General features: G+C 51.3%; 1 protein-coding gene across 1 annotated transcript in view; it reads left to right on the forward strand.

The window, feature by feature from the left end:
* The window catches only part of SLC8A2 (solute carrier family 8 member A2), a 107,419-nt gene that overhangs the window by 80,434 nt on the left and 1,857 nt on the right, over nucleotides 1-25,128 (forward strand). The window contains exons 2-5 of the mRNA XM_056846203.1: nucleotides 9,387-9,490; nucleotides 17,554-17,678; nucleotides 18,336-18,435; nucleotides 23,478-23,753. Coding sequence (XP_056702181.1) covers nucleotides 9,387-9,490; nucleotides 17,554-17,678; nucleotides 18,336-18,435; nucleotides 23,478-23,753 — 605 coding nt within the window. The remainder of the gene's footprint in view (nucleotides 1-9,386; nucleotides 9,491-17,553; nucleotides 17,679-18,335; nucleotides 18,436-23,477; nucleotides 23,754-25,128) is intronic.

Below are 25,128 nucleotides of genomic sequence, written 5' to 3' on the forward strand. Positions count from 1 at the left end.
AAACCCACAACAACATGCATATCATTTGCCAACCTGTGGCCTGCTCTGGTACAATTGTAAGGAAGCCCATATTGCTTGCATTTCCCTCTCAAATAGCCATAGCTGCAAATTTGGTGTGTGCATTGGAGGGGGACTCTGGAAATAAAACATGCCTTTTTGGAAGCCGAAGCAAGGCCTCAAGAGAGATGGCCTCAGCACCATGGAAAGCACCATGCCTCGGCTGGCCTGCATTTCACTCCCCACTCCAGTTGTTCCAAACGGCTCTTTCTCCAGGACTCAAATTGCAGCAGAAATCCCGAAACCACTCTTTGGCAATGCCGGGCACAGCTGATGCACAGCTGACGTCCGGAACCGTCGAGACTCCATGTACTCCTTCCTGATGTATGAACCACATCCCTCCCACAGGCAGCTAAGACTGGCAAAGAGTATCGTAATCTAGAATAGTCTTGTTGCTGCCTGCTGGTTGCTGTATAGACTTTAAGGAATTAAGAAGAGGAGACGGCAGCCAGGATCCACCTGCAGCAGAAAAAACTGCTTCCGGACCTCTTTGGCAACTCAGTTGCCAGGGACAACTGGGCACCTGTTGTCAGAAAGTTCTTCCAAATATTTACCTGAAAACTTTTTTGATTCAATTTCAACCAGTTGGTTCTGGTCTGACCTTCTGGGGCGACAAAAAACCACTCCACACCAACTCCTCTATATGACAGCCCTTCAAGTACTTGAAGATGGTTATCATATCCAGTGGTGGACCTACATTTTTGGGACCCTGAAGGTTGAACTGTTATGGGGGCCCCTTTGCAACCAGCCACTGTAGGGCAACATCCAACAAGGTCCAAAGGGCCTTGCTGCCCTTGCAAGGACCTCGAGGCCCAAATGGCGGAGAACAGGGAGGTGGGGTGGAGTCCTTGAAAGTGGGCCATACAGTGATGAAATAAAACTACAGAACTATTAAGCTATGCACCAGTGAAGGATTTGAGGATCCAGCTGCCAAAATGTCGGCGGTGAATAGATTCTGGTGAGCTCAGAGAGCCCATACAGCTGGGGGGTTGGGCGCTGCAAACCCCCAAGAAAATTTTAAAATTTGACCAATTACAGGGACATTTTGAAGCCACATGAAATGGGTATTAGAGGATATTCTAAGGTCAATATTAAGTACTTCAAACCATTGGCTTATGATTCTATCACTAAAAAACTCCATCAATTTTATATCACCTCTCAGTCCTATGAGGAAAGTCTAAATACACCCAGCTCCTTCAGCCTTTCCTCATAGGACTTGGTCTCCAGACCCCTCACCATCTTTGCTGCCCTCCTCTGGACATGTTCCAGCTTGTCTACATCCTTCTTAAATTGCGGTACCCAAAAACTGAACACAATACTCTAGGTGAGGTCTAACCAGAGCAGAGTAAAGCGATACCATCACTTCGCGTGATCTGGACACTATACTTCTGTTGATACAGCCCAAAATCGCATTTTCCTTTTTAGCTACTACATCATACTGCTGACTCATGTTCAGTGTTTGGTCTACTAAGACCCCAAGATCCTTTTCACACATACTACTGCCAAGACAAATCTCCCGTATCCTATAATTATGCATTTGATTTTTCCTACTCCAATACAGAACTTTATATTTGTCTCCATTGAAATTCATTTTATTAGTTGTGGACCCACGGGCAAGTGGCTCCAAGGAAGGAGGGGAGTAAGAAAATCAAATAAACACACATACACTGTATTCTTTGGGAAATAAAAATGGCCATAGTTTTATTGATCAAACCAGAATGGAGCATTGATGGAAAATCATGGGGGCGGATCCAAGATATCGGGTCACCACCCTGTAACCCGATAGTATCGAACCGATCGATAAACGCCCCCCCAACACCCGTGGGGGTACCACACCGGAGTAGCGCTTAGGTGGCCCCACCGGACACACATCTCTGTGTGGAGCCAGCGTCATCTGGGATTGTAGCTCCCAAACAGGTCCCCGAGCCGGGCAACACTTTTGAGCTCCATCCCAAGACCCCTTATGGGGGTCCCCACAAACGGGAAGGAAGCGCCCATCTTCCCTTCTTGGATCAGACCCCATGCAAAAACCCGCCAAAGAGCAGGGCATCTGCCCTGCTCCCGCCAATGCTCCTACTGCTGTGACCAACAAAGTAGTGAGCCTCTAACAGCATGCAGCCACAAATCGTGACCCCAGTCCGACAAGTGCACACCATCAGGGCAATACAGCTCCGGTAACCGGAATGAGATCTCTGTGTGGGGAATCACGATGACCCCAAGTGACTCAATGAAATGGCCCACTGCACGGTACAACTTCTGTCTGGCAAAATCCACTCGGGCCGGCTCCTTTGCGCCATGCCACACCCGCCGTTGCAACAGTTCTGACCAAAACAGCTGGGTGTCTGGCAGCTCTGCATGCAAAGTCCCAAAGTCTCTTAACATCCTAGAGCACAAGTCCATTCCGTTCTGAGCTGGCAGGTCGTTCTCCCCCACCTGAACCACTATGGCAGCCAGAGCTCCGAAACGGGCAACGGACGTTCTTATCACTTGCGAAAAGGAATCCCAATGCATCCCACGTCGCCCGATCTACCTCACGGACAAGAACCCCTGCAGTCCAAGCGCTCTTCCCCTACCCGATGACTCCGCATACCGCCAGTGCACTATGCTATGGCCCAAGATCCAAACGACCGTCCGATGCCCTAGAAAGAGAAAGAAAACAAAACCATTGCCAGGACAGCATCCAGCCAAGTCACCTACGGAGGTAAGACTTCTACCGCCCGATCAAGCGGATGACCTACTGGGGTAAGCTGCAATCCGCGGCATAAGAGGCCGCCCCTTTGCGGAAGGAATGCGTCCCAAATTCCTCAGGGGGCAAACCTGCCGCTCTGAGACAGGACCGTAGAACCGCCATGAACTGGTATCTGGTCAGCAAAGACCCATCCGCATGTAGTAAGAGGGGGTCACCGGCAGAAGGACGAACCCGGAGGTAAGTCCTCAGCGTGGATACTGGGCAACATGGCCCACCCTTTACCGCATGAAGCACTACCGTAACCCCACGTCCGGACTGGTCGGTCTTGGACTGTGTTACCGTGATCGTAAGAGAGGATGCACAGATAGTGACATCCGCCAACCTGATGGCACGACCTGAGACATCCCGAGCAGAGGCCGAGACAATCTCGCTGCATCGAAAAGCCCCGTAAAAGGACAACACAAAAGCAGTGGAAAACAGTTTCACCTCAAATTTCGAGTGACACAGTGAAGGGAGGAAGCCCATCAGTTGACGGAGGATGGGGAAAGTGATGGGGTGTCTGGCATCGGGAGGGCGGGGGTTGGTCCTCTTCCAACCCTTTATTGCATGTTGTATGGTGAAACCCTGGCAGGGATCATTGTGGCCGTATGCCTTACTAAAAAAGGCCACGGCGGCCATATGCAGGGACATAGTTGTTGGAGCCAGGCCTTGCAGCCTCATCCCAGCCAGGTACCTATGAACCGTGTCCCGAGCCAAAGGCAAGGCTCCGTGTCCCCCAATACTCTGGTCAAAGTCCATTACTTTCTCAAAGGCCCCCTCATAAGCCCGCAGGGTGGAAGGAGCGATGGAATTCAATACTCCCTGCAAAACTATGTCCTTCCAAGTGTCCACAGGTCTGCAGGAAACGGGTCCGGTTGAGGGTTTGCCTCCGGGGCCAGCGTCCGGAACCTCTCCTCCTGAAATTGAGATAACGCATCTGCGACCTCGTTATTAACACCTGGAATATGCTTAGCGGAAAAAGAGACATTGTATGTAAGACAGGCCAACACAAACCTTTGCACCAGACGCATCACCCGCTCAGAGCGTGAAGATTGATGGTTGACCACGCGAACAACGGCCTGATTATCACACCAAAAGGTGACCCTTGAATCAGCAAAGGAAGGACCCCAAATCACCACCGCAACCAGAATGGGAAAAAACTCCAAAAACGTTAAATCCCTCAGAACCCCGGAGCCCTGCCATTGCAGGGGCCAGCGCTGAGCACACCACTGCCCATTAAAGTAAACCCCAAACCCTATGCTACCTGCCGCATCAGAGTGAACCTGCAGGGCAGGACTAGCCGCCTGGGGAGCCTGCCACAAGGAAACTCCATTGTAGCTGGCTAGGAATGTCTGCCAAACCTGCAGGTCAGCCTTAATGCCTCGAGTTACCCGCACCCAATGGTGCGGGACTTAACCCCAACAGTGGCCCTAGCAAGCCTGGCGCAAAAGGCCCTGCCTGGACGAACCACCCTGCAGGCAGAGTTCAGGTGACCAAGAAGAACCTGTATCTCCCTCAAGGTGCATTTCTTTCGCGCCAAGAGCAAGGAAAGAAGCGCCCTAAGGGCGGCCAACTTATCCTCTGGCAGGCTAGAAGTCCCACGAACTGAATCCAGTAGGATGCCCAGGTACACCAACTTAGTGGCGGGACCGTCCGTTTTTTCCAGGGCCAAAGGAACCCCCAGCTGCCCTGCGAGCTCCCCGAAAATCCTGAGCTATCTGAGCAAGCCGTAGTCCAGCAGGGCCCCGTGAAAAGGAAGTAGTCTAAATAATGGGTCACCCAAGAGGTGCCCGCCCTCCTCTTAAAGGCCCATTCGAGGAAAGTACTAAAAGTCTCGAAGGCCACGCAGGACACCGAACAACCCATCGGCATCGCCTTGTCAACGTACCAAGCCCCACCAAGTTTAAAACCCAGCAAGCAGTGTTCCAGCGGGTGAACTGGGAGGAGTCGGAATGCAGATTTAACATCACATTTCGCCATAAGGGCCCCCACTCCGCAAGCCTTTACTATTTGTACGGCCTGATCGAACGACGCGTACCGCACCGAGCAAAATTCAGTGGGTATGGTGTCATTCACGGAAGATCCCCTAGGGTATGACAGGTGGTGGATTAACCGGTAGTCACCCGGAGCCTTCTTAGGAACTACCCCTATCGGAGACACCCTGAGATTGGGAAACGGCAGGGAGGGGAAGGGGCCAGACACCTGGCCCACGTCACACTCCTTCTGAACCTTAGCTGCCACTACGTCAGGTAACTCCAGAGCTGAACGCAGGTTAGGTGCATCAAAAGGAATGCGAGGGCCACTAAAGGGTATCCTGAAACCAGCAGAAAAACCTTCCAACAAGAATTGTGCCGCTGGCCGGGAAGGGTACAGTGCAAGCCATTTTTTCAAGGGGCGGAGGTGAAGGGGCAAAGGGGCAAGAGACCGGTGATACCTGAGGTGCTATTTACTGGCGCCGGCATTGTCGGTTGCGGCGGCCCCCTTTCCGCCCTCTCCTTGGCCAGCAATTGGGAGGGGGCGGGAACGGTGAAAGGGCTGCTGATTATGCCGCTCCCTGTTACAGGACAGTCTGGCATGGGGGCCAAAACAAACCTCACAGTCATGTGCATGTCTGCACCGCCCCTGATTAAATTCCCAGCACACCTTCCTGTTGGGGTCTCCTTTGAAACCGCCTTTGTATGGTCTCCGCCCTTCCAACCTGCCCTTCATCCGAGGCCCCACCAAACGCAGCTACAATTTATCATTCACTAGATCCCACCTAGTGTGCTGACTGTGCGAGGCTCGCTTTCTAAACGCCTCATCATAACTAAAGGCCGCAGCCTCACCTGCCAGCTCTACAGCGGACAGCACATTGGCCATATGATTCGTCAAGTGCCAAGCTCGCTCCGGGAAAGCTGCCTCGACCACCCCACGAAATACCGCGTACCCAGCCATCCAATTAAGCAAGGTATGCTCCGCCCCTCCAGCCTTGCCTCTCTTCTTACCGGGTTTAGGCCCGTCCTGCCCATCATCCGACTCGGGTTTTAGCAGCGAGAAGACATCTACATAATAGCCTTTTAAGATCCTTTCCCTGACCTTTCTGGCCAGGTGAATGCCCGGGGGGTCCTCAGAGTCTAAATAAGCTGATGAGGACTGCCCCGATCCAGACAGAGCCTCCGGGACCCAACCCGCCGCTGGGGAAACCTCTTGCGCCAACCTACGCCTCCTAATCACCCACCGGGGGAGCCCAGGAACCCGCACCCCCGGTATGTGCAGAGTCCTCATCCGAGGAAGACTCACCAGTGGAGGACCCATCCATAGACGATTCCCTGGTTCGTCGAGCTCTGCGTCGCCGTTGCTCTTTCTTCTTAGCAACCGCACGTATCTCGACCTCAGGCATCACCGAGCCATCAGACGAGCTGGATGACTCGCCTCGCCGCCGCCCTTGTCCTCGGCACAGCCCCCGGCCCAGGTACGTCAGACGAGCTGGAAGACTGATCCCATCACCTTGCACCAGCCCTGGTCCCAAGTGCAAAGGAGCCTTGGTCGAGGCAGAAATTGCAGACCCTTGCAACCCCTGTGGAGATTCCCACCTCTCCATCCTCTCCACCAATCTGGCCACAGTGGTGGTCAAAACAACCAGTATATCTGGTGCCTGTTGGGCAGCAGCGGCCGCCATAGGGGCAGCGGCCCTGGACCCAGAACCCCGCCCCCTCCATGAAGGCAGTTGCCTTACCGGACTTGGCTGGAGCTTTTGCCCCTGCAACCTTAGGGGCCGGCCGGGCCAAAGCCTTAGCCGAAGTAACTGGACGTGAAGGTGCTGTAGTTAGGGCAGACTTCCGTGACGGCATTGCAGAAACCTTATCTGGTCCAGGCCGGGCCCTCTTTGGCTGCAGAGTAGCCTTGCCCTTCCCTTTGCCAGCATTGGCCTTGCGCTTAGGCCCCCCAGCTTGCATAGGTACCATGTGGTTGCTATCTATTTAAGCGTTTATTTAAAGCGCAAATAGCTGCTGCAAAACAATGCAGGCCAACCCAACTAATCGAGCGTCAAATGAACAGGCAGAGATTTACCACCCCGGCCCCTAAAGGCAAGCAAATCAATCAAATGAAGTAACCAAAGTGAGGTGCCCAATGAATTCACACTCCCAATTGATTACAAACACAGACGACCACCCCGGTGAAACAACCAAACTTAAGCTATCTCCCCTCCCAGAAGCAAGATCCTATAGCCTACAATCAAGTAAATCCTGCTCAGAAAGGAATGGGCAAGAAGAACAAATTAGCAGCAGTTCAAGACAAAAGTGGAAGGGGGTGGGGGGTTGGCGATGAGTGGGAATTTAAGTCAGCGAGGCTGCTCACACACGCAGCTGCAACCACCTGGGTAATAGCAGAAACCAACCGGGAGCCGAGGAACAACGTAGAGCAAAGTAAATCCCTAATAAATGGAAGGGGGGAATGGAAAGGGGGGGTAGAAAGTCACTGCTGCCCCCAAAAAGCAATCCAACAACCAACTGGAAGGCAGGGGTAGACACACCCAAGTCCCAACCGGGAAGGGGCCAACTGGTGCCGGGGGGGGGAGCTTTAAAGGCTACCCGCACGTGTTTCCCCAAAGCCAGCAAATGCCAGTAATCCGACTAAAATGTGGAGTGAGGGGGAGCTGTATTGCGCAAGCTACTCACCCAGCCCTTGCTGCGGCAAGGAGAAATGGTACAAATCCTCCCCCAAGGAGCAAGGACCCACAGAAAGGAAACCGCCGAAACTGGCAACCAGCGCCTCTGTGCAAGCCTCAGCACCACCCTGCCGCAGTACTGCCGATCCGTCCCCAGCCACATGGTCCCTGCCTGGCTCTGCTCCGCTCGCCGCTGCCAACCAATATCCTCGTTGTCCCCCGGCAAAGAGGATGGCTGCCAGGCTGGGTCCCATTAAATAGGCACGGGGGCAGGGCGCCTGATGTCACCTCTCCCCCCCGCACCCTATCCAACCCCAGGAGGAGAGGGGAGAAACCTTGCGAGACGGCCCCATGCGCCGCCTGGCAAGATGAGACCTCCCCCACCTACCTCTTCGCCGCCCGGTAAGCCCACAACGGGGCGACCTGTTGAATCAGGTCACCCTTTTTTTAGCTAAGTTTTCCAGCCTGTCAAGATCATCCTGTATCCTAGCTCTGTCTTCTACCTGAATTTGCTACCCCTCCCAATTTAGTATCATCTGAAAATTTAATAACCATCCCCTCTATTCCTTCATCCAATAATTTTTATATATATTGAACAACACAGGTCCCAGAACAGATCCCTGAGGCACTCCACTAGTCACTCCTCTCCAAGTGGATGAGGAACCATTAACAAGCACTCTTTGGGTGCGATCTGTCAAACAATTACATATCCACCTAACAAAAATAGGATCTAAACCATATTTTACCAACTTGTCAACAAGAATATTATGTGGAACCTTATCAAAAGCCTTACTGAAATCAAGATAAACTATGTCTACTGCATTTCCCTGATCCAGCAAGGTAGTAACTTTCTCAAAAAAGGAGATAAGGTAAGTCTGACAGACTTTTCTTGAGAGACCCGTACTAGCTATTAGTAATCATAGCAATCCTTTCAAAATGCTGAAGGACTGACTGTTTGATGATTTGTTCTAAAAATTGTTTTCCCAGTATACTCGTCAAGCTGATGGGTCGGTAGTTACTCAGATCCTCCTTTTTCCTCTTCTTGAAGATGGGGACAACATTTGTCTGCCTCCAGTCTTCTGGCACCTCACCTGTTCTCCAAGAATTCTCAAAAATAATGGACAGAGGCTCAGAAATTACACTGTGGACCTATTTGCAGTAAACCTAGGTCTGACTGGAGATTGGAACGCAGGTCTCCCTGGGGTCTGAATACCAAGCACTTTTTCCTGCTTCCCCCTGCCTTTTTCTGAATTCTGGCATCTGTCATCATCTTTCCATCTGTCAGGCTTTGATACGGGAGCAGAAGAACGGCAGGAAAGGAGCCCTGCCTCTTTGCCTCCCTGGGGAAGCGAACTTCCCCTATCCGGCCTGCCAAGCAAAACCATCACTTGCCAAATATCCGTTGGCTGCTTGGGACTGGCTGCAGTGTAGGATGAGAAGACCAGGGAGGGTGGTCCGGCGAGTGCTTTGTGGAAAAATACCAGAGAAGCCGGGGCTGAAGGAAAGTGGCTCATGCATTCCAGCTCAGCTTGGTTTTCCAAATGCGGCTCTTTTTCTGGGGTCAGCAGCAGAAACAGTTCAGAGCAGCTTTATTCACTGAGCAGGACAGCTGTGACTATAACCAGCCCCTGCTGGCCAGGTATTGGTGGTTACAAAGGCCTAGTTTGGGCCTGGCTTTTTGCAGAAAAACACCTTAAACCAGCCCTGATACTGGCCTGCCTTGCAGGGTTATTGTGACTGTTGCCAAAATAATATAAATCCTGTCAGTCGAGTAATATTTGCCAAGGTTTCTTGATAGAATAGTCCCAGCACATGTGGCCTGAAATTCTTTCACACCTTCTCAGCAAGTTAAAAAAACAAACACATGCCTCAAAATGTTACACAGGTATATCTTGGGAGCGCAATCTTTAATATTTCTCCAATGAAGACTTTAATCTTTCTTCTCCCTGGCAGGAAATCCCTCTATGTGAAAATTGTGGATGTTGAAGAGTATGAGAAGAAAGACAGTTTCTTTATAGAGCTGGGGCAGCCACGGTGGCTGAAACGTGGCATCTCAGGTAAGCGTAGATGTGGCTTTGGGGGGATGGAACACCTTTGCCAAAGGAAAAGCGTGGGCCCCAAACAGAGCAGAAAACCACCATGGCCGGGCCTGGTCCAAGCAGGAGGATTCAGCTGCCTGGCCTCTGCCTTTCTTGGGGGCTTTGTGCACGGCTGCCAGTTTTGGGGTGCCCAGCAAATGGACAACGTCCCCATCCTCTGGAGCCAGCTGCATGCAATGTGGGCCAGGGACCGCGACACCACGACCGAGTGCATACTTTGCATCAGGAAGGTCCTAGGCCAGGGGTCCCCAGCCTTTTTGAGCCTACGGGTAGGGCTGTTGAATTTAAAAAAATTCGGTATAGTTCGGATTCGGCCGAATTCAGCCCGTTTAGATTTGGGATATGCCGAAGTCCGAACGCCCCCGCTTCGGATCCGTTCAATTCGGCGGGAATTCAAAGTTCGGAAAAAAAATTCGGCCGAATAAAGCCATTAAAAACACAATTGCACCTTTCCGTGGCTCGGGGGGGCATTTTTGGGGTTAGAGGTCCCAAACTTCCAGCAGAGCTTCAAAGGACGTTTATTGAAAGTCTCCCCAAGTTTTGTAAAGATTGGGTCAGGGGGGGCTGAGATATGGGCCCTGAAAGGGGTCCCCCCACCCTTAATGTGCATCTCTCAGCAGAGCTTGCCACCCACGCACAAAGCTCCCAGCCCCGACAACAGTTTGCAAAGCAACACAACCTTGTAAAACAACACCTTTGCAACAGGGAAAACCAGAAGACACAACTGAGACCTCCCCCCTCAAACCAGGGAGCGAGAGACTCGAGGGGGAACACACACCCCAGGCAGAACCAACGAAAGCCCCCTTTGGCTTCCCCCCACCCACCCACAGAAACTGCTCCCTCCCCACACACACACAGACTCTGCTTTCCCCCCACACACACACACACATACACAGAAGAAAAATTATAGATTAAAGCCCCCAAAGGGGTCTTACTGTGGCTGTCTTCTGTTCCATCAAGAGGGGCTGAAGAGGACTTGTAATCCAAGATGATTCCAATTAGGCACGGGAGGTTTTGCTCTGGAGAAGATGCACAGGATCGGTGATCCATTCATCCCAATAGGGAAAAGGGGAAAGGGGAAAGCCCATATCTCAGGACCCCCTGACCCAATGTTCACAAAACGTGGGTGGTCTCTTAAGAACACTGGTCTGAAACTCCGCTCAAAGTTTGGGATCTGCACCCCCAAAAATGCGCCCCCTGCAGCCACCGAAAGAGAAAAGGGGGGGAGGCGATATTTCTGCCCCCACTGAACCCATCTTTACAAAACTTGGGTGGTATCTTAAGAATAATGGTCTGAAGCTATGCTAAAAGTTTGGGGGCTATATCCCCAAAAAAGCGCCCCCTGCAGCCACATAAATGGAAAAAGGGGGGAGGGAAAAGGGGGAGAGCCCATATCTCAAGACCCCCTGACCCAATGTTTACAAAACTTGGGGGGTATCTTAAGAAGCTTCATCTGAAGCTCCACTAAAAGTTTGGGGTCTGTACCCCCCAAAATGCGCCCCCTGCAGCCATGGAAAGAAAAAGGGGGGAGCCCATATCTCGGGACCCCCTGACCCAATGTTTACAAAACTTGGGTGGTCTCTTAAGAAGGCTTGTCTGAATATCCCCTCAAAGTTTGGGGTCTGTACCCCAAAAAATGCGCCCCCTGCAGCCACAGAAAGGAGCGAATGTGCACAAGCACCCCCGCACACACACACAAGGATTTCCCTCTCTCTCTCTTTCCCCGGCGGGGCCGCACATCAGCTGATTCCTCCAGTACTCAATCCTGACTGATTGGCCAGAAGAAGACCCAGCTTGGCCACCGATTGGCCGGGGGAGGAGAATGCTGCTTACTGACGGTTATGCTGCTTACTGACGGCCGAATTTGCCGAATTTATTCGCAAACTCCCGAACTCGCTGAATTCGGCCCCCCCGGTTGCCCGCCAGTTTTGAGCTCGGTTCCTCCCGAACTAAAAACCACCGAATCAGGGGAAATTCGGCTGATTTTCAGTTCGGGCCGAACCGAATCAACAGCCCTACCTACGGGCACCTTTGGAATTCTGACCCAGGTTGGTGGGCTCAACCACAAAACGTCCACCAGGGGAGACAGAGCCAAACAAAAAATGTCAGAGAGTGAGGTTGTGCATAACTCTAATAGTAGCTCTTCAACATTTCAGGCAGAAGCTCTGCTTAACAGGAGGCCTTTTAAAATGAGCACGTTATATTAAAATATTTTGTTGCATACACACAGCTTACCTTCAGTTGCACGGTGAAGATCTTTGTGCCATGGTGGCAGCTGCTGACAAAGCAATTTTAAAAAATCTGCACAGCCAATCAGCTCTCCAGCGGCCAATCAGAAGCCCTGCTGGGCAAAAGCCCCACCTGCTCCACTCACTTTCTGGTGGGCACCGCGTTGGGGACCCCTGTCCGAGGCTGTGTCTCTGGCATCACCACTGAAAAGACCTGAGATGTTAGGAAACACCTTTATCAAACCCTGGAGAGCTCCTGCCAGTCAGAGCTATGGATGGACGAGTCAGGAGTGCCTTGGAGCAATCTGGAGGGGGGGGCGAGGGGGGGACAACCCCATCTCAACACACTGAAGGCCCAGTCCTGATAAAGGGGAATTGTGTTTTGGGGTTAGATGAAGAGGGTGCTTTGAGTATTAATGGGGTGGGGGTCTCGCTCTTGTTTCCTGCTTCCTTCCTGTCTCCTCACTGAAGATCTTCATGTTTGCTCTCTCTTCCTCTCTTTGTTTCCTCGGTTGCAGCTCTTCTTCTCAATCAAGGTAAGCCCCTCTTTTTTCTTCTTCTCTCCTTCTTCCCTCACTGCAGCCTCCACAAATCCAATTCCCGCCGCCCACTCAGAACACCTGCAGGCATAAATCGAGAGCCGTGAGATTCCTTGACCAAACAAATCGCCCTGGATAGCCACAGTTTGCTAGTCTGACTGCACTTGGATCCTAGGCACGGTGATGTCCAAACCTAAGCAGAGTTCATGAGGCTTAGAAGGGGATAACTCTGTTTAGGACTGTGCTGTGCCCATTTTATAGATGGAGAAAGGGAGGACGCGCAGTTACTGAAACACAGCTGGGTGGCCCACTGGCCCAGTCTTATGGGGATGCTCTTAAAAATCCCAGGTGGAGGGGGCTTTTTCCTTTACTGGTCATTCTTCTTCCATTTGGAAAACTGGGGCTTTGTTAAAGGACATTGCAAACTGAACTGATATTGCTTGGTTTGGGTGGGGGGAAATGAGGCTTTTTCTTATTTTCAGCACTCCATGAAATCCTAAAGAACCATGGATTATGTTTTTGGCATGGAATCACAGTGTGCAAGAGATGTTTAAAATACGTGGAACGGGTCATTTCCGGCTGCCCACAGCTCCCCCTGTACATGTTAAGTAGATCAAAACGAAAGGATGGTTGCGCCGGGTTGGACAAAGGTTGATTCACCCTACGTTCTGGTTCAAACAGTGGCTTCTGGAAACTCCCATGCATGTACATGGTCACCTCTTGTTGTTTGTCTTGACCAGCTGCTGTTTAGAGCTAGATTGCCTCTTTCCATGGGAGTTCCATGGCTAACTGCCTCCCTGGATCTGCCTTTTTCAACCCTGGTGTTTTTCCTGATGTAATGAATGCAGCGATCCTCGGTCCTGAGTTCCACGTGAGCCTCTGCTGCCACATTCCCGTGCTCACCTCAGAGAAGCCACATTTTATTTTAATTTTTTTGTTGAAGGAAAATTCCAAGCCAGGAGGGTTTCCGCTCTTCAAGGGGGAGCACCCTGAGGAAGTTTGCAGGCCTTGTTATGCTGACATTGGTAATTCGTCTAGCAAGATTTCTCAGGGTGGGTTTTGCACATCCTGAGTGGTCCCAGATCTGAGGGCTCCCTTTCAGGCAAAACGTCTGAAGAATTTTGTCGGAAGGCTGTTTAGAAAAGCTTAACAGAATCTCGCACGGCAGCCCCTGCTCTCCGAAGCTGCCCAAATCCGAAGCAAATGTGGCCAGTTCTCCCCGGATGTAAACATTTGAGAAAATTCAAAGCGTTACACTAAAGCTGGTAACATTTCTCAAGATGTGTGCGTGCGGGGGGTGGGGGGGTCACACACTACTAAAGCTGCCATTTGATTTTTGGGCAGATCTCAATCTAAATCGGCAGTTTCCTCCCCAGGCAAAATATCTGAGGGATTTTGCAGGCAGCTCAAAGGGGCTTTTGGTAAGATTAATTCAGTTTCTCAGGCTCCCCACTCCAACCCTGCTTAGGTGGGGGTGCTCCATCTCGAATATCTCCCTCCCCAGGCTTGAAAGCAAAGAAGTTTAACACTCCAGGCTTCGCAGGCAAGCTGAGCTATGGCCTTCCATTAAACGTTGGAGGCAGAGAGAAGGAGTGCCATGTGGGGGTGGGGGATGCCACGAGAGAGAGAGAGAGAGAGAAAGAGCGAGAGAGAGTGCGTGGGAGAAAGTGTGTGCGCATTAGCCATGTTCTGGGGAGAGGTGGAGTGTGTGGGAGAGAACCTATGCGCTTCAGAAAGGACGGAGACGAAAATGCAACGCAGGGAGCCAGGCCGTTGGGAGCGCACCTGCCCTGAAAGGACTCTAGTGTGTGACTGTGTATTTGCAAATGCAAGGGAACAGTGTGTGTGTGTGTGTGTGTGTGTGTGTGTGTGTGTGTGATGGTGCTTCTGCAGGCATGCATCTGCTGAACAAGCAGTAAGCTAGTAAGCATGTATGCAAGGCAGAAGAAGGGTGCTTGTCAGGTGTAAGGAAAAGACACTTTTGTGCTCCTGGAAAATGGCTATGGGGAAATGGAGATTGTGTGAGGAACCAGCAGGGGCCTGTGCAAATTCACGGCAGGGAGGGGGTGGTCACAAAAGCACCCAGTTCCTTTCCTCTATTTTCTCATGCTCATCCAACCTCAAGGCTCAGATATACACACCCGACTGTGAACACACAGTGTTCACACACCACTCTGGCACAAGGGTGCTGTTCATACACACACACACTGCCCAACAGTTTCAAGAGTATGGTCTACTCTTCTTTTTCCACCATTGGTGCCCTGCCCCACCTCATGCACTCCTGATGCTCAAACATCTGAGCGCTGGCAGTGCTCAGAAACGCCCCCAATGCTCAAACGTCTGAGCACTGGCAATGCTTGGAAACACTCTAGAGCTGTCGCAGTTGAAGATGTTTCAAAGGGGGCAGCTGTTTTCCCCCTCAATATTTTTGAGGGATAGGGATCCGAACTGTCATATTTTTCCAACCTGGTAAAACACCTGGTTTTCTACAACTCTTCGAGCCCCATTGCTTAAATTAGATGCTTTGTGTGTCAGTCTCCAACTGTAGCTAAGTGCCTTACATGGTTGCCAAAAACTGGCTTTGGCTTTGAAAATAGCCACAAGACCTGACAGTTAAAGATGTGTGGGAGAAAAGGAGAGTACCTCCACTGTAAAGGAAAAACAGTTTCAAGTCTGTTCCACACCTGGGGCAAGAGACTTCTCCAAAAGACCTCCGATCCCTTGCAAGGGGAAAAAAATTCCTTGCTTTCTTTGGTGCATATGAGTATAAATGGTTTGGAGCCCTGGGGGTTACCGCACTTTGTATTCCCCGCGATGTATTAAGAGTTTGAAAATGTTATAAAAAACATCGCTTTAAAAGGGTTTTTGGATACTACGGCTTATAAATGGTTGGAAAACGTCTTCACAGCTAAAGGGGCCAAACAAAGTGTGAACAGTATTTTTAATAACGTTGTCAAACTCTTAATACATCGCTGGGAATACAAGTGCGGTAACCCCCCCCCTGTTTCAAAGCAGCCCAAACGTCTAGTTTAAATGGGAGAGAGGGAGAGAGAGAATGGCCCGATGAAGACATCCCATGTGGGGAAGCAGGGAAGCGCTGCTGAAGAATCATAGGGGGATTTTTCAAGGAGCTTTGTAGTGGTTTCACAGCCGATTTGTGGTGCTGCAAATTTTTTGTTATTCATGGCTGCTCTGGATTTTTCCGGATTGAGCAATAAAAGCCGCGTTATAACTGGGGCAAGTCAAAGCACTTTTGCACCGTTCTTTCCTCTTGCTGCGCAGTTTTTGGCTCGGAGCTCCACGAAAAATTGTTTGCTTCGGTTCATTTGCCCCTGCCCATGACGTCTCCTTTCCCCTCCCCCAAGAATGGCGATTGCCTGGGGGAATTTCGTGCTTGGTTGAAAACACGGGCCCTTTTGCTGCAATTTGTGTGGCGGTCAGCAGGTGCCGCTTCCTTGCTCAGTCTTCTGGCTGCATTCCACAGCATCGGGATTGGTCAGCGTTGGGTGATCGTTGTAATGTCTTTCCTTTGTTTCGAAACTCCCGCTCGATTGCTGGCGGATACCAGCCTATCGCATCAAACGGCCAGGTTACATGTCCCCAGTTGCCCAATGGCGGAGGGGTTTTGGGGCTCGCAGCCATGACTGTGGCTTGTGTTGGAAGATGCTGACCGATTCATTTTATTATCTCGTGGGCCAGCAGTCTCTGCTTTCCTGATTAAGCTGTGTTTTGTAGCGACGGCTGGGAGCCAGAAATCGACGGGTGTCCGTGGTGTGTAATGGAGGGAGCGAGAAACGCTCAATTTACTGTCAATAGGGGGTGCGGGGGTGCAGCCGGGGGGGGGGTTGAGCAGGGGAAGGGCTGTACAGGGGCCCACCGAGCCGGCAGCGTGGCCAGCGCGCAGGCCGGCGAGGCCCCGGCAGCACGAGTCTCAGCCGCCCCCTCAGCACAAACCCGCACCGCGGCCTAACGCTGAGGGGGCGACCGAGACTCGTGCTGCCAGGGCCTCGCTGGCCTGCGCGCTGGCCACGCTGCCGGCTCGGTGGGCCCCTGTGTGTGTAGCCGGGTGTGTGTTTGTGGGGAGAACCGGGAAGGCTTCACCCCGATTGGCCCGGCGCGTGCCTGTGGCCGTTTATGCCTGGGAGGTTTCGCCTTGGATTTGCCGCTCAATAGATGCACATTTTCCCCATCTGAATTCTCAAAACTCAAAAAGAAGCCCCCATGCAGAGTTTTGAGAATTCGGGTGGGGAAAATGTGCATCTATTGAGCGGCAAATCCAAGGCGAAACCTCCCAGGCATAAGCGGCCGGCAACTTGGCTGGCCTGTTCGGCGCGTGTGCGGCTCCCTCCCCGGGTCTTATTCTGGCTTGAGGGAAGAGGAGCCGCTGCCGCCATCCTTTTTCCTCCCTGCTCTCTTCCCTACTTCCTTCCCAGCCGGCGGCATGGAAAAGCCCCAAGAGAGCCAGAACGGCTTCTTGGAGACCGGGCAGTCCGGCCGAGCTGGAGGCGTGTGTGAAAGTCTGGAGGGGGGGGGAAACGCTCCCCCCTCCACACTTTCACACACACCTCCAGCTTGGAGAAAGGGCAGGATAAAAAATGTGATAGGCAGATTTACCAAGGTCATTTCTTCCATCTTGCCATGAAATAATCCTCATAATATGACATTGTTTAATGTATTACTAGGGCCTTTATCCAACCATTCTGCTTAGCCAAGTCAAAAGCCTTCCTCCAACTTCACTGGTTCTTTCTGCAACAGAACCATCACTGAGGGTGGAGGATGGCTTCCCCACTTGGCTGAGCGGGATAGAGGCCAATGCCCTTTACAACCATTTTGCACCGCATTGATGCCCAGGGCAAGGTCCCAATTGCTTCACCCTCAAGGCACTACTACCGCTCCCCAGGTTTCTAGAATGGCTGAGAGGTTCTGGGGCCAAGGCCACATGCATGCATGTGGTTCAGGAATGTTCCAGCAACCAATACGCTAGTCCCAGTGCCAAGTCCAAGAGGATTGCTTGCTTTGCAAGGATAAGTCTTGAAACTCATGGTGCAGAAGACATCCAGAAATTGATAGCTAAATAGAACCTCCATGTTCCAAGGCAAGATACCTCTGAATATCAGGCCCAGCCCTCCTCCACGCCCTTCCTACAAGCTTTGAAGCTTCCTTGGCAGCCACCGCTAGCCTCAGCCTAAGCTTAGCTGGATCCAGTAGGGCTCTGTCTGTACTGTTGTTCACGGTGCATTCTCCTCCAATACAGTGGATTCCGACAAAAAGCTCTCGGCCGAGGAAGAGGAGGCCCGGCGGATTGCCGAGATGGGCAAGCCCATCCTTGGGGAGAACTCCCGCCTCGAAGTCATCATTGAGGAGTCCTATGATTTCAAGGTAAGGAGAAGAGGGGCGGCTTGAGCTGATGCACCCGTCTCCAGCTGAAGAATCTGCTAGTAGGTGATGAGAAGGACCTCAGACACTGGAGAGCTTCTGCCAGAGCAGAATACCTGAGATCCTGAAGAGCTGCTGCCAGTCTGTGCAGTACTGATCTTGATGGACTGACGGTCAGATTCAGGGTAAGGCAGTTTCATGGGTTCATAGGACAGGCTCTTTTGGTTAGGATGTATCTTCACCCTGGTTCTTATGAGGAAAGGCAGGGATCGAGCACATTCTGTTCTGCTATTCCTATGGGAATTTTTGCCTTCCTCTGGGCATAAAGCGGGGGCCACTGGGAGAGTGGGGGGGGAGGGTAGTTGTGAATTTCCTGCATTGTGCAGGGGATTGGACTAGATGACCCTTGAGGTTCCTTCCAGCTCTATGTTTTTATGTTTCCATGAATGATGTCTAAATGTATCCAATGGGAGATTTTTCCTCCCTTCATCTATTGGATGCCATTTCCGATTCACCACAACTGCCAGACTCCGCCCCCTGGTCTGACTCTACTTCCTGCCCTGCTCGGCTCCGCCCCTGCATTCCCAGGCCCCGCCCCTCCCTGAGTCTCAGGAGATCTGGGAACCCTCATTTGTGTCTCTGTTGCTCCCTCGTGTCTAGAACACAGTGGACCAGCTCATCAAGAAAACCAACCTGGCGCTGGTGATTGGCACACACTCCTGGCGAGAGCAGTTCCTAGAGGCAATCACCGTGAGTGCGGGTAGGTGATCCCTACATGGGCCAACGGTGGGAGAGATGGTGGTGGCAGTAGTGAGAAATGCCATCGAGTCACAGCCGACTTAGGGCGACCCCTTTTGGGGTTTCCAAGGCAAGAGGCGTTCAGAGGTGGTTTTCCCTTGCCTGCTTCTGGGTAGCAACCCTGGACTTCCTCGGTGGTCTCCCATCCACATACTAACCAGGGCTGACCCTGCTTTGCTTCTGAGATCTGCCAAGATCGGGCTAGCCTGGGGCCACCCAGGTCAGGGCGATGGACGCACACCAGATAATTCTGTAAAAAGAAGTCTGGATCTAAAATTTAACTGAACGAACTGGGGGATGAAACAGCAGAGTGCTGAAGTGGCAAAAATGGGCTTTATTACAGATCAGATTGTTGTTGGTGCGGTGGGGGGGATCACATTTTTAATGCTTCATAAAAAGATCCCTCCCAGTAGAAGACTAGCATACCAGTGAGAAGAATGGAACTAGAATATTTCCTCTGTGGTGCTAGATTTTTTTCTTGCAGGGAGTTTATTCACAGGAGAGATTTCAAAAATGGTGTCCCCCCCCCCCCCCCGACGCCTGAAGTTGTCCAGACGGCGTCATCACTTCAAGTCCCGGGTGTTCCATCTGGCCATTTGCAAGGGAAAGATTGGCAGCGGGGGGTGGGGGTTTACATGTGAACAGACCCTGTGTGTGTGTGTGTGTGTGTGTGCGTAAAGTGCCTTCAAGTCGCAGCTGACTTATGGCGACCTGTTTTGGGGTTTTCATGGCAAGAGACTAACAGAGGTGGTTTGCCAGTGCCTTCCTCTGCACAGCAACCCTGGTATTCCTTGGTGGTCTCCCATCCAAATACTAACCAGGGCCGACCCTGCTTAGGGAGGAAGAAAATGAATTCTATGCTGGTGGCTGAACCGAGGCTGCTGAAAATCTGTGCTTTGCTTCTCAAACCAAGAAATCTAGAATTTACTTTGCATGGGAAATAAATAAAGTCCAAGCAGCTCGAGCTTTTACTGCTGCCTTGAAATTTCTGAAAATGACGGCACTTTCAATAACCGTGTGGGTGTTTTCAGTGCTGGCAAAAAACGGGGGGGGGGGAGGATATTATTTTTTCACTCCTGCACTGTGATGTGCCCCACATGTTTCCCCACCTCCAAACCTCTTCCCTTCGTGCTCACAGTCCCTGCCTCTTTGCCTCAACTTTCTGCATATGGAAAAAATGCCATTTTCATTCCTTGAGACTTGGAAATGGGCTTCCCCAACTATTCGTTCACCCAGGCAAGCCGGCATACTGACACCTCATGCAAAGAAATCCTTCCAGGTACCTTCAACCACAATATTCAGCTTGCAGAGAATCCGGGCCAAGACAGCTGAAAGCATAGAAGCTGTTGTGGAATGTTCTAAAACAGGGATCCCCAAGCTGGTGCCCATGAGCACCATGATTCCCACAAAAATCTTTTCTAATGCCCACCAAGTGTGTTTAGAAAGTGGGCAGGGCCAGGTAGGTCTTTTGCCCAGCAAGGCTTCTGAATGGCCACTGGATATTTGATTGGCTGTGCAGATTTTTGGAAACATTGCTTTGGCAGTAGCTATCACAGCACAAGGAACTTCACTGTACATAAGAAACACCAGAAAAGCCCTGCTGGAGCAGACCAAGGCCCATCAAGTCCAGCAGCCTATTCACACAGGGGCCAACCAGGGGCCTTTACGAAGCCCACAAACAAGACGTCTGCAGCAGGATTGTCCTGCCTGTGTTCCCCAGTACCTAATATAATAGGCATGCTCATCGGATCCTGGAGAGAACAGGCATGCATCATGACTAGTATTCATTTTGACTAATAGCCATGGATAGCCCTATCCTCCATGAACATGTCCACTGCCCTCTTAAAGCCTTTCAAGGCAGCCATCACTACAGCCTGGGGCAGGGAGTTCCACTATTTAATTATGCGAATGAAAGTAAGCTGCAGCAGCCATTATATGGCTGGCTCCCCCTTTTGGGACACAGCACTGTTTCAAAATTCCAAAGGTCTCACAAAGGTTGGGGACCCTGTTCTAAAAGGTCATGCTGGGGGAATTTCAGTGCCCCATAGCACCAAGCCCGGCCTAACTGGAAAAACAATCCAGGAAGCCTGTCATGGGTATAAAACTCCAGGGGTGCCTCTGCATCAGCTATGCAAGTGCCTGAGAAGACCACGGGCAGGTGGCTGTTATGGATATAAGCTTTGTTCAACACATACTTTGTAGATGAAAGGCAGAATACAATGTTAGTTAGCAATGGTTTCCAGGGACCCAGGGTCCAGATTTAGTAATCCGGAGCACAGTGGTCCAATAGTTAAGTTAATGAATTTTAAAATTAAGAAGCAGGTATCTCGCTCGACTCTTGATCTCATGCAGTTTTTTCTTGGAAATCCTACTGACTTCCCAGGTAGCGAGAATTGTATTTCAACCTTAGTTAATTAAGCTGCTTCTTAATTAAGCTTGTTCCCCCCAGTTTTGCCATCAAGGCCAGATTTTGGAACAGAAGTCTGGGCCTCCGGCATGCCCTTCCTCCCCCAGCAGGCTATACCTTTGCATTTGAAGTTTCCATTATGATCTAAAGGGAGGCGTCCCTAAGACCAGAGTCTAAAATCATGGTGCTAAACACCACCACCACCCAGCCCCCTGTTCTACTCTCACCGCTTAGTGCCTGCTTGGCAGAGTCCCTGATTTTGATACCCAGATCCGCTACCCAGTGTGGTTCTCAGCCCCATGGCAGTATTCTGTCAGTGCCAAAAAACACATTGATACCTTTTCTTGGGCCAATGTGGGTTGGCTTAAAAGTAGGTTGTTCCTGTTGACAGCAGAGGACAGGACTCACAATAATGGGTTTAAATTGCAGGCGGAGAGGTACCAGCTGGATATTAGGAAAAAAAACTTTTACTTTAAGAGTTGTTTGACAGTGGAATCAGCTGCCTAGGGAGGTGTTGAGCCCCCCCTCACTGGCAGTCTTTAAGCAGAGGCTGGAAAATTATTTGGCAGGGTTGCACCAGATGGCCCCTGTATGGCCCCTTCCAACTCTATGATTCTATGATTTTAGGCAAGCTTTACAGCAGCAGAGAATGCTTTCTTCCAAAGTTCACAAAAGATTTCTGAATTGGTCGTCCCAAATGGAAAACTGCCTCCTGTGAAGAAGACCATATTTGAAATATTGCTCAACCCCTTATCACCTGCAATGCAGCTTGAAGAGTTCTGTGAAAGTCAAAAGTTTCCATATGCCTATACTAACCTATGGTCCAGGCTAGACTGATCTCGTCAGATCTTGAAAACTAAGGTGGGTCAGCCCCAGTTAGTACTTGGATAGAAGACCACCAAGGAAGTCCATGGTCATTATACAGAAGCAGGCAATGGCAAACCACCCCTGTCTGTGGATGGCCCAGGCTAGCCCAATCATAACAGATGGGGGACCACCAAGGAAGTCCATGGTCGTTACACAGAGGCAGGCAATGGCAAAGCACCTCTGAACGTCTCATGCCTTGAAAACCCCACTAGGGGTCGTCATAAGTCAGAGGTGACTTGATGGTGCTTTCCCCCACCAACCTCTGTTGTCCCCTTAAAAGATGTCCGTGCACCTAGAGTAGGGTTGCCAACCTCCAGGTACTAGCTGGAGATCTTCTGCTATTACAAGTGATCTCCAGCCGCTAGATATCAGTTCACCTGGAGAAAATGGCCGCTTGGGCAATTGGACTCTATGGCATTGAAGTCCCTCCCCAGATCCCGCCCTCCTCAGGCTCCACCCCAAAAACCTCCTGCCGGTGGCAAAGAGGGACCTGGCAACCCTAACCTAGAGGGTTATCTCCTAATGGCCATAAATGATGTAGCTAACTCAGGCTTGTTTGGTCATGTTAGGGCTAACTTACAGTCTTTCCTATACCCCTCCCAAAATATAGAAACCCTCCCTGGTGGCTGCCCACCCTACCTACCACCTACATAGGTGGAAAGAGGTTAAAATTAGCAATAGATCACCATCACAGCATGTGGTGTGGCAATTCCACCCTCTGCTGGCCAGCCTGCCTTATGACATGTTTTAATAGTTTTCTCCTAATATTTTGCCCTTCTGCACAGATCCTCCCCCCCCCACACACCCCTCCCAAATTCCTTGGGTTGACTGGTATAATTAAGTTTAGGGTTGGCACTGTTTTATCAGGTGTGACCTTTAATAGCAGCCCAACAGTCAGAAGTTCAGCAGGTGAAGCTTTTCCTGGCACAGCAATGAAACGCTGGGAAAAGCTTCACCCCCTTTCCTCATGACTTGAGTCTGGCTGCTGGGAAAGCCACAGAAATGGGGCCAATAAAATTAAAAGGGAACCACGATGCTTCTAGAGGGGAGGGGTTGTGGCTCGGTGGTAGAGCATCTGCTTGGCATGTAGAAGGTCCCAGATCCAATCCCCAACATATCCAGCTAAAAAGATCAGGCGGTCGGTGATGAAAAAGAGGAGTTCCCAGTCTTAGACAATCGTGACCTTGATGGACTGAGGGTCTAATTCAGTATAAGGCATCTTCATGTGTGTATACAGGGACATTATAATATAAAGAAATACAAATTAAAGAATAGTATAATAAATATAAATAAAGAGCATACCCTTGGCTGGACCTTTTAGCAGCCTGCAATTCTGTGGCCCCCTAACCACCCTCCATTTATCTCTTCCCCCTTCCCCCTGGGGATCTAAATAGGGTTGCCAATTCTGGGTTGGGAAATTCTGGAGATTTGGGGGAGGAGCCTGGAGAGGACGGGGTTTGGGAGGGGAGGGACCTCAACAGGGTCTAATGCCACAGAGCCCGCCCTCCAAAGCAGCCATGTTCTCTGTCACCAGGAGGCCAGTTGTAATACTGGGAGATCTCCGGGCCCCTAAGCAAAGGAGGCAGCTGTCCCCACACCTTGCAAACAGAGAGAATGCCACACATTCGTAATTCCTCAGGGGAAGAATCCCTTCCTTTGGCCTCCCTAGCCCCACTGCCCGTTGCTTTTCCCTAGCCAAGGACTCTGATTCTCTGATTTCCCCATGCTAGGCGACGAAGAAGATGAGGAGGATGGCCGTGAGGAGCGGCTCCCTTCCTGCTTCGACTACGTCATGCACTTCCTGACTGTCTTCTGGAAGGTTCTCTTTGCTTGCGTGCCCCCCACCGAGTACTGGAACGGCTGGGCCTGCTTCAGCGTCAGCATCCTGGTGATTGGCATACTGACCGCCCTCATCGGGGACCTGGCGTCTCACTTTGGCTGCACCGTCGGCCTCAAGGACTCTGTCAATGCAGTCGTCTTTGTGGCCCTGGGCACCTCCATACCAGGTAGGACGAGAACTGGTGTGCCGGATCGGTCTTTCGGGGAAGCCCACAAGCAGAACTCAGAAGGGAACAGCTTTCCCCCCTTTCTGGTGGACTGGGATAGACTGCCTCACTACATGGAGGTTCCACATAGCTATGACTGGCTAATATCTGCTGATAGGGGCTGAGATAGCCTCACTACATGGAGTAGAAAAGAGTAGGAGTCCAGTAGCACCTTAAAGACTAACAAAATTTCTGGCAGGGTATGAGTTTTCGTGAGCCACAGCTCACTTCTTCCCTGAGCTGAGAGCTGTGGCTCACGAAAGCTCCTACCCGGCCAGAAATGCTGTTAGTCAGTTTCCGTTTCAGTCACCTTTATTGGCATGATAATTTTGTTAGTCTTTAAGGTGCTCCTGGACTCCTCCTTTTTTCTACTGCTAGTGGCCGACTAATGCAGCTAGCCATCGTGACCCTGCCTCACTCCATGGAGGTTCCCCATAGCTATGGCTGCCTACCAGCCACTGATAGGGTTCTTCTTCTCATGCTATGAATTTGCTCAGTCTGTTAAAAAAACAACTGCTGGCTCACTCCCCTTGCTGAAGGTGCCAGGAGGTGAGCCTGTGGAAGGAGGAGGGGGCGAACTCTGGGTTGGGAGACTTGGCGGTGGAGCCTGGGGAGGGCAGAGTTTGGGGGAAATGCTGCTGCCATTTTGTCCAGGGAAAATGATGTCCGTAGTCTGGAGATCGGTTGTAATTCGGGGATAATGCCATGCCCCGCCCACAGGATGGCAACCCAACCCGGGAGGGAAACCTCATGACTCAGTGTATTACAGTAGCTTGTGTGTCAGACAAGGATCTGGGAGACCCAGGTTCGAATCCCTGCGCTACCTGCCACGAAACCTCGCTGACTGACTTTGGAGTTTGGGCTAATCACCCTTTCTCTCAGCCTAACCTACCTCACAGGGTTGTTGGGCTGCCCTGAATTTCTTGGAGGATGGGCAGGATAAGAACATACTAGAGAAGTAGGAGAAAACTAGTCTTGCCCTCTGGAGAAGCAGAAAACAAGCCTTTGCTCTCATCAGTGTGATGGCCTGCCAGGGTGGCCAACTCCGGGTAGGGAGATTCCTGCAGATTTGGGGGCAGAGCTTGGGGAGGGGGGAGTTTGGGGAGGGACCTCAGCGGGGATGTCATGCCATATAGTCCACCTTCCAAAGCTGCCGTTTCCTCAAGGGGAACACTGATCTCTGTCATCTGGAGATCATTTGTAATTCCAGCAGGACTCCAAGCCCCGCCTGGAGGCCGTCAACCCCACTGGCCACATCTCTCCCCTGCCCTGTATTGCCACCACCACAGGTGGCCATGGGTGGCATTGCAGCCATCAACTCCACAGGGATCAGGTG

Source organism: Euleptes europaea, chromosome 3 (genome assembly GCF_029931775.1).
Source record: "Euleptes europaea isolate rEulEur1 chromosome 3, rEulEur1.hap1, whole genome shotgun sequence".
Classification (NCBI taxonomy): Eukaryota; Metazoa; Chordata; class Lepidosauria; order Squamata; family Sphaerodactylidae; genus Euleptes; species Euleptes europaea.